Source organism: Priapulus caudatus, unplaced genomic scaffold (genome assembly GCF_000485595.1).
Source record: "Priapulus caudatus unplaced genomic scaffold, Priapulus_caudatus-5.0.1 Scaffold1685, whole genome shotgun sequence".
In the NCBI taxonomy this organism is placed as follows: domain Eukaryota; kingdom Metazoa; phylum Priapulida; class Priapulimorpha; order Priapulimorphida; family Priapulidae; genus Priapulus; species Priapulus caudatus.
The window spans coordinates 78,200-88,651 of NW_014578746.1; the positions used below are offsets into that span (position 1 = coordinate 78,200).

The 10,452-nt window shown below is 54.1% G+C and overlaps 1 protein-coding gene across 1 annotated transcript; it reads right to left on the reverse strand.

Moving 5' to 3' along the window:
- Nucleotides 1-299: 299 nt before the first annotated feature.
- LOC106817335 lies at nucleotides 300-7,849 on the reverse strand. Its single transcript, XM_014821995.1, has 5 exons — nucleotides 7,842-7,849; nucleotides 3,194-3,247; nucleotides 2,434-2,581; nucleotides 1,889-2,060; nucleotides 300-1,355 (listed from the first exon to the last, which is right to left on the reverse strand). Exons 3-5 carry the CDS (start codon nucleotides 2,542-2,544, stop codon nucleotides 1,303-1,305), a joined length of 336 nt encoding a protein of 111 aa, XP_014677481.1. The 5' UTR covers nucleotides 2,545-2,581; nucleotides 3,194-3,247; nucleotides 7,842-7,849; the 3' UTR covers nucleotides 300-1,302.
- Between the last annotated feature and the right edge of the window lie 2,603 nt (nucleotides 7,850-10,452).

Below are 10,452 nucleotides of genomic sequence, written 5' to 3' on the forward strand. Positions count from 1 at the left end.
AGGGGAGCGGCAGCGGCAGGGGAGGGGGAGGGGAGCGGCAGCGGGCAAGTGTGTCCGGACCATAACTATTCACGTCAGCAAAGACCTGGTCTGAATCTGGTTCGAAACATGTTGCCGAACCAAAACTGCAATATATGCTAACCCTAACCCTAATAACCCCAACGTGTTACAAGACCATCTGGTTATCCATGTCAGCGACAGCTGGCGAGGGAAAGAGGGGGAGGAGTGTCCGTTTGCTTTTTAATTGGTCTGCTACTGATGTAGTGGAAATACAAATAAAATACTCGAAACGCCGAATGTAAAAGACAACGTAATAAATATTTCGTAATATAATTGCATACACGCCACTTTGCTTTGCCCGCGGCTTGTACATATTAATACAGATATATATAGCAAATATATCCTTTACACACACCACGCGTACTGCATGCAGTTACAAAGCGTTGCAAATCCAATATTAAATTTATATATTATTGTTTTTAACATCACGTTATATACGTTCACGTAACAAATCGTCGGTCGCACCAAAACAACATGGTTCATAATCAACAGGCACCAGTAACAACATGCTGTCACTTAAGACACATTAGAGTAGCAGCAACAAATTGAACAGGTAAGGCTGTTTCTATATATAAACAGTTCTATTTCTATTTCTATACAGTTCCGTTTCTATATATTCGATGTCTATAATCACGAAAATACTACCACAGCAATACCGGAATAAAGGAACCCGTGGTTGAGCCGATTCAAGATATTCCATGCCCTGCAGTTGAAAAAGATAAGGCTAGTGTAAAACTCATATAAAAATGCTGCGAATAAGTGAAGTCACGAACGAAGCAATACCTTTCTGTAGCGATGGAAAACACGTTCGTTCACGAATATTAAACTAAACTAGAAATTCTTGCAATCCCTTCTTGCAATCCCTTCTAGAAATACTCGCTTGCTCGCACCAGTTTCCCCACTATATCATGTGTTTATACACACAATTAGAGATGCGATAGATAGCAAGGCAGCGAGGTACAACCATTATCAATGACACATGAGACAGTAGTTCACCAGCAGCGTCCATAAGACACGTGGAAGTGGACCACCGTAGTATTAAACATGCAGGAGTATCTAGTCCATCATCCATGACAGGACCAGAATGAGCCAGAGGGAATCGAACGCCGGGTTCTTCGATGAGGTACAGTGGGCGGGGTACGTCCAGCGCCCGACTGCCTGACAAAACACCGCCAACATTGCAGCATCTCTTGTGCTGACCTAGCACGGAGCAATAGACGGTGCTTGCTTAGTAGACGAACGTCAGCTATGCTGCTTGCACGTACTCGGTGGTCTGAAATGCGCTCCAACGGGACCTGAAATGCATCAACAGAACAATATGAATGAGGCATCAATGAATTCCGGCAAGGAACACTTGCAAGGACGGTGCAATATGGGCTTGAGACGATAGGTAATTCTAGTTACTTTCTCGTGCTCGCGCTCGCGCTCTCTCTCTCTCTCTCTCTCTCTCTCTCTCTCTCTCTCTCTCGCTCTCGCTCTCGCTCTCGCTCTCTCTCTCTCTCTCTCTCTCCTCTCCTCTCCTCTCTCTCTCTCTCTCTCTCTCTCTCTCGCGCTCTCCTCTGCTCTCTCTCTCTCTCTCTCTCTCTCCTCTCTCTCTCTCTCTTTCTCTCTCTCTCTCTCTCTCCTCTATCTCTTTTCTTTCCCCATTTCTCTCTCTCTCTCTCTCTCTCTCTCTCTCCTCTCTCTATCTCTTTTCTCTCCCCATTTCTCTCTCTCTCTCTCTCTCTCTCTCTCTCCTCTCTCTATCTCTTTTCTCTCCCCATTTCTCTCTCTCTCTCTCTCTCTCTCCCTCCCTCTCACTCCCACCCCTCTCCTCACTCTCCATTACCTATGATGACCGTCTTGCAGTCGAGGCATTGGTTGACCTTGCAGCTCCAGCAGCGAAGATGATTGTTCCTGTCGTCTGCTCTCAAGCACCGCTGCTTGCACCGCATGCACGTCACCAGGCGGCGCCACGCATCAGGGTACTCGTTCAGCTGTATTTGAATCATGATGGCTTCCTGAAAGGAAGTAAAAGAACGCTTGAAAGCAACAGAAGAACACAAGAAGACTTACGTGAGAAATCCTCATGGTGAGTGAAGATAGAAGGGAATCACTACCATCGAGATAACAAGGAAAATCGTTTAAATAAAAGAAGGTTATTATATATTACTAATTATATACTATTAATATTACTGCTATTAGTTATTTTAAAAGACTGTTATTAAGATATAAAACCTATGAAGGCTGTCACACTCAACTGTCCTTACAACAAAACAAGACGAATCCAAATGATTATGCAAGCCACATCTCTCGCACTAGCCTTCTTTCGTTCACTCGCTCTCTACGCTACGTGCACGTCGCACCGTGGCATCGTTAAACCGCGCACTGTACCTGTGGTTGCTGGGGAACCATGGCGACCTCGTCCCAGCAAGCGTCGAACAGGCTGCAGTGTGCGCCAAAGTGTTCGTAGCCGAGGATCGCGCGTCCGCACACGTAACACATTGTCGTGCTGCACACCGAACACACCACCTTGTTACACCTGCGGACGTAAATGAGAAATACCTATAATGAACCGAGAACGTAAAAAGAAACGTAAATGAGAGATACGTATAAACTGAGAAGGTAAGAGAACGCATATGAGAGATACCGATAGGTACCGCACGCCACTAGTTATTCGTACGAGATGGTCGTAGTAAGCAATCACTGGATTCTCGTGTAACGGATGTACGTGTAGTCAGATTTATTCCATGGACTACATACAGCCAGGAACTGTGGTTGGCCGCAAAAAAATAAATACACCAGCAATATTAGCTATATACTGATGTACAACTAAACACTAGGTGCCAAAACCGCATACGTAAGCTTCACGATTTACACAATGTTATGAGTTGAGTAATCATGCGATTAATATTGCAAAATTGCAATAAAGAAGAAGACTTACTGCTGTTTCAGCTTTCAAGTGACCAACAAGAAAACCGAACAGCCGACCGCCAGTTATTACACCATCGCAGAGTTTTGATTGGCAGCCAAAATCGATGACCTGGCAGTGAAATGAGGTTACAGAGAAGCATGTGCGAATTGGAATTACATCGAATTGCGAGATTGGCTTGTTGCGAATGTGATTGCAAATAAAGCTTTTTCATGCACTCACCCGTAACTCTTCTCGATGGGCGCCTTACACTTTGGACAGGGCTTGGCGATTTTACTGAAATTGACGATAAAGTGTAAAGGTAACGAATCAAAGGAACAGTTTATGATTTCTCCCACAACTTTCAAATCTGTTAAATCTAACATTTAAATAACTGTATACGACAATTGAATCTGCTAAACACGATATGTTATCTAATTTTAATCGCTTCAAACTAACCTTTAAATCTTGAACGTAACCCTTAAGTCTGTCAAACACAACCTTTAAATTTGTTGAATCCAATCTTTAAATCTGCTGACCACAACCTAAAAATCTTTTGAATCCAACCCATAAATCTACTGAACCCTGATCACAGCTCCGACAGTTGCAACACACACAGCACGATACCCTCGCGCACGCGATGACAGACACACCTACCCGATCAGCTGCACGCGATGACAGACACACCTACCCGATCAGCTGCACGCGATGACAGACACACCTACCCGATCAGCCCGCACGCGATGACAGACACACCTACCCCGCATCAGCTGCACGCGATGACGAGACACACCTACCGATTCAGCTGCACGCCGATGACAGACACACTACCCGATCAGGCCGCACGGCGATGGACAGACAACACCTACCCGATCAGCTGCACGCGATGACAGGCACACCTACCCGACTCAGCTGCACGCGGGATGAGCAGACAACCTACCGGATCAGCTGCACGCGATGACAGACACACTATCCCGATCAAGCTGCACGCGATGACAGACACACCTACCCGCTATCAGCTGCACACGCGATGACAGACACACGCTTTACCGATCAGCTGCACGCGATGACAGACACACGTACGCCGATCAGCCTGCACCGTGACAGACACACCTTACCCGATCAGCTGCACGCGCGATGACAGACACACCTACCGATCAGCTGCCACGCGATGACAGACGCACAGCCTACCCGAGCAGCTGCGACGCGCGATGACAGACACACCCGCTACGCCGATCAGCTGCCCCACCGATGACATTGAGCAACACAGCTACCCGCATCAGCCTGCACGCGATGACAGACACACCTACCCGCATCAGGCTGCACTTCGATGACAGACACACACTACCCGATCAGCTGCACGCGATGACAGACACACCTACCCAATCAGAGCCCGCACGCGATGACAGACACGACTCGTACCATCAGCTGCACGCGCGATGACAGACACACCTACCCGATCAGCTGCACGCGATGACAGAACACACCACCCGATCCAGCTGCACGCGGATAGACAGACACACCTACCCGATCAGCTGCACGCCGGATGACAGACACACCTACCCGTCAGCCGACACGCGATGACAGACACACCTACGCCGCATCAGCTGCACGCGATGACAGACGAACAGCCTACCCGATCAGCTTGCACGCGATGACAGACACACCTACCCGATCAGTGACGCGATGACAGACACACCTACGCGATCAGCCGCACGCGATGACAGAGACACACCTACCGATCAGCTGCCCACGCGAGATGACAGACCACATCTACCGCATCAGCTGCACGCGATGACAGACACACCTACCCGATCAGCTGGCACGCGATGACCAGACACACCTTACCCGATTCAGCTGCACGCGCGATGCGACAGGACACACTACCGATCAGCTGCACGCGATGACAGCACCAACCTACCGCATCAGCTGCACGCGTGTTACAGACACACCTACCCCGATCAGCGCACGCGCGCATGACAGACACACCTACCCGATCAGCTGCACGCAGATTGACGAGACACACCTACCCGATCAGCTGCACGCGAGGGGGACCAAGACACAGCCTACCGATCAGCTGCACGCGATGACAGACACACCTACCCGATCAGCTGCACGCGATGACAGACACACCTACCCGATCAGCCTGCACGCGATTGGACAGGGACACACCTAGCCCGATCAGCCCGCACGCGATGCAGACACACCATAGCAGCACGATCAGCTTAGCCACGGCACGTGACAGACACATCTACCCGATCAGCGCACGCGGATGACAGACACACCTACCCGATCAGCTGCCCACGCATGACAGACACACGCACCGATCAGGACATACTGCAACCACGCGCGATGACAGAACGACACCTACCGATCACGCTGGCACGCGATGACAGACACAAACCTACCGATCAGGCTGGCACGCGATGACAGACACACCTACCCGCATCGCAGGCGCACGCGCCCGGTGACAGACAACACCTACGCCGATCAGGCTGCCAACGCGATGACTCAGACCACCTACCGCGCATCAGTCTGCCGCGCGATGACAGACACACCTACCCGATCAGCTGCACGCGCGATGACAGACAACAGCCTACCCGAATCAGCCTGCCGCGATGACATGACACACCTACCCGATCAGCTGCACGCTGATGACAGCACACACCTACCGATCAGCCCGCGCGCGCGATGACAGACACACCTACCCGATCAGCTGCACGCGCGATGACAGACACACCTACCCGATCAGCTGCACGCGGAATGACAGACCACACCTACCGATCAGCTGCACGCGATGACAGACACACCTACCGATCAAGCTGCACGCGGATGACAGACACACCTAACCCGAATCAAGGTTGCACGCGATGACCAGACACACCTACCGATCAGCTGCACGCGCGCATGACAGACACACCTACCCGATCAGCTGCACGCGCGGATGACAGACACACCTACCCCGCATTCACGCTTCGGCACGGCCGATGACAGGTCACATCCTACCGATCTAGCTGCCACGCGATGACAGACAAACCTACCGATCAGCTGCCCACGCGATGACGCAGCACACCGTACCCGATCAGTCCTGCACGCCGATGACAGGACCAACCTACCCGATCAGCTGCACGGCGATGACAGACACACTAACGCGCATCGCCTGACCGCGATGACAGACACACCTACCCGATCAGCTGCAGCGCGATGACAAGATCACACCTAGCCCGGCAGCTGCTACGCGATGACAGCAGCACCTACCGATCAGCCTGCACGCGATGACAGACACAGCTAGCCGATCAGCTGCACGCCGATGACCGCACCTACCCGATCAGGCTGCCAGCCCCGGGATGACAGACACACCTACCGCATCAGCCTTTGCACGCGATGGACAGACACACCTACCCGATCAGGCTGCCAACGCGCGATGACAGACACACCTAACCCGATCAGCTGCACGCGCGAATGACAGATCACACCTTACCCGATCAGCTGCACGCGCGATGACAGACACACCTACCCGGCATCAGCTGCACGCGGCATGACAGACACACCCTACGCCGATCGCTGCCACACCGATGACAGACACACCTACCGATCAGCTGCCACACGATGACAGACACACCTACCCGGATCAGCTGCACGCGATGACAGACACACCTACCCGTATCAGCTGCGCACACGATGGACAGACACACCTACCCCGATCAGGCTGCCACACGATGACAGCACACAACCTACCCGTATCAGCCTGGCACGCGATGACAGACACACCTACCCGATCAGCTGCACTGCGAGAACAGACAACACCTACCCGATTCAGGCTGCCACGCGATGACAGACACACCTATGATCAGCCGCGACGCGATGACAGACACACCTACCCGATCAGCCTGCGCGATGACGGACACACCTTACCGATCAGGCTGCACGCGATGTTACAGACCACACGCTACTGCCGCCATCAGGCTGCACGGTGATGAAGACACACCTACCCGATCAGGCTGCCACGCGATGACAGACACACCTCCTACCGATTCAGCGCACGCGATGACAGACACACCTACCGATTCAGCTTGCACGCGCGATGACAGACACACCTACCCGATCAGCCCTGCCACGCTGCGATGACAGACACACCTACGCGATTCAGCCGCACGCCGATTGACAGACAGCACCTACCCGATCAGCTGCACGCGATGACAGACACACCTACCCGATCAGCTGCACGCGATGACAGACACACCTACCCGATCAGCTGCACGCGATGACAGACACACCTACCCGATCAGCTGCACGCGATGACAGACGCACACTACCCGAATCAGCTGGCACGCGAGACAGACACCACCTACCCGATCAGCCGCACGCGGATGACAGACACACCTACCGATCAAAGCTGGGCACGCGATGACAGACACAACCTGACGCCGATCAGGCTTGCACGCGATGACAGACACACCTACCATCAGCTGCACGCGCTGACAGACACACTACCCGGATCAGCTGCACGCGATGACAGCACAACCTACCGAATCAAGCGCACGCGGATGACAGACACATACTACCCGATGCAGCTGCACAGCGCCGATGGACAGAGACACACCTACCACGATCAGCTGCACGCGATGACAGACACACCTACCCGATCCAGCTGCACGCGATGGACAGACACACTACCCGATCAGCTGCACCGCGATGACAGACACACCTACCGATCAGCTGCACGCGATGACAGACACCCTACCCGATCAGCTGGCACGCGCAATGACAGACACAACCTACCGCATCAGCTGGCAGCGCGATGCAGACACGACTACCCGAATCAGCCTGCACGCGATTGACAGACACACATACCCGATCAGCACTGCAGCGCGATGACAGACACACCTACCCGATCAGCTGCTTACGACGTGAAAGACACACTGAAGCGGTTCAGCTGCACGCGATGGACAGACGACAGCCTACCCGATCAGCTGGCACGCGGATGACAGCGACACACTACTCCGATCAGTCCGCACGCGACTGACAGAAACACCTACGCGATCAGCTGCCCACGCGATGACAGACACACCTACCGCATCGAGCTGCACGCGAATGACAGACACACCTACCCGATCAGCCTGCACGCGATGACAGGACACACCTACCACGATCAGCTAGCCACGCGATGACAGACACACCTACCGATCAGCTTGCAGCGCGATGACAGACACACCCTTTTACGCGATCAGCTGCACTGCGATGACAAAACACCTACCCGATCAAGCTGCCACGCCGATGACAGACACACCTACCCGCATCAGCTGCACGCGAATGACAGACACACCTACCGTCAGTGCCGACGCGACGAGACAGACACACCGTACCGATAAGATCTGCACGCTGATGACAGACACCACCTACCGATCAGGGCCGCACGCGATGACAGACACAGGCCTACCGATCCAGCTCTGGCGCGGATGACAGACACACCTACCGATCAGCTGCACGCGCGATGACAGACACACGCTACACCGCATCAGCTGCACGAATGACAGACACACCTACCCGATCAGCTGCACGCGATGACAGACACATCACTCGATCGCTGCACGCGCGATGACAGACACACCTACCGATCAGCTGCCACGCAATGACAACAACCTACCCGATCAGCGCACGCGATGACAGACACACGCTACCCGATCAGCCTGCACGCGGATGACAGACACCACCTAACCCAGATCAGCTGCACGGCGCGATGACAGACACACCTACGCCGCATCAGCTGGCACGCGCGATGACAGACACACCCTACCGAGTCAGCTGCACGCGATGACAGACACACCTACCCGATCAGCTGCACGCGAGACAGACACACCTACCCGATCAGCTGCACGCGATGACAGACACACCTTACGCCGCCATCAGCTGCCCACGCAGATGACAGACACACCTACCGATCTAGCCGCACGCGCGATGACAGACACACCTACCGGATCAGCCTGCACGCCGATGACAGACACACCTGACCCGATCAAGCCTGCACGCCATGACAGACACACCTACCGATCAGCTGGCTGACGCGCCGATGACAGGACACAACCTACCCCGATCAAGCTGCACGCGCATGACAGACACACCTACCCGATCAGTCTGCACCGCGCGGATGACAGACACACCGACCGATCAGCCGCACGCGGATGACAGACACACCTACCGATCAGCTGCGACGCGCGATGACAGACGACACCTACCCGATCAGCTGCCACGCGATGACAGACACACCTTACCCGATTCAGCTGCCACGCCAGATGACAGACACACCTACCCGCATCAGCGCTGCACGCGATGGACAGACACACCTCGCCGATCAGCTGCACGCGATGACAACATCACCTACCGATCAGCTGCTGCGCGATTGACGAGACACACTACCGATCAGTGCACGCGCGATGACAGACACACACTACCGATCAGAACTTGCACGCGATGACAGACACACCTACGCCGATCAGCGGCACGCGATGACAGACACACCGACCGATCAGCTGCACGCGCCCGATGACAGACACACCTACCCGATCACCTGGACGCGCATGACAGACAGCACGCTACCCGATCAGCTGCACGCGATGACGACACACCTACCCGCATCAGGCTGCACGCGATGAAGGACACACCTACGCGATCAGCCGCACGCTGATGACAGACACACCTACCCGATCAGGCTGCACGCGCCGGCCATGGACAGACACACCTACCGATCAGCCGCACGCGATGACAGACACACCTACCCGATCAGCTGCACGCGCGATGACAGACACACTACCCGATCAGCTGCCACGCGATGACAGACACACCTCCCGATCAGCTGCACGCGGCGATGACGACACACCTACCCGATCAGCTGCACGCCGCGATGACAGACACACCTACCCGCATTCAGCCGCGGTACGCGCGATGACAGACAACACCTACCCGATCAGCTGCGGTCACTGCGCGGATGACAGACACACCTACCGATCAGCTAGCACGCCGATGACAGACACACCTACCCGATCAGCCGCCACGCCGTATGACAGACACACCTACCGATCAGCTGCACGCCGATGACAGACACGACCTACCCGATCAGCCTGCACGCGAGACAGACACAACCTACCCGATCAGGCTGCACTCCCGAGTATACATGAACCCAGGCAGCGAGATAATCACAAACGCTCACACGATGTTAGATTGTGTATAGCCAAGCTCCATTTTAACTATGATGTTATACACATCCGTAATTTGTCTCTGTAAAAGTGTTCCAAGATAGTCCTGTGTGTTATAGCCCCACGAGTATACCATACACACATATATTGTACAAAAATGGATTTGAAACTGAATCAAACGCCAGCAGGAAAGTACCGCTGCAGCCCGTCCAGCCCACACAGGATGCGGCGCTAAGGAGTCGTCCATTTTATTCAAGAATCTTCCCGCCACCGCGGTCTCCCGCCCCCGGGGAGAGGGCCCCGCACGCC

Bases quoted from the DNA above. Each gene is read 5' to 3' on its own strand.
- LOC106817335 (XM_014821995.1), bottom strand. From the start codon at position 2,544: ATGTGTTACGTGTGCGGACGCGCGATCCTCGGCTACGAACACTTTGGC. The intron at 2,061-2,433 runs GTACAGTGCGCG...ACTTCCTTTCAG, and splicing joins TGGTTCCCCAGCAACCACAG to GAAGCCATCATGATTCAAAT. The intron at 1,356-1,888 runs GTAATGGAGAGT...GATGCATTTCAG, and splicing joins CTGCAAGACGGTCATCATAG to GTCCCGTTGGAGCGCATTTC.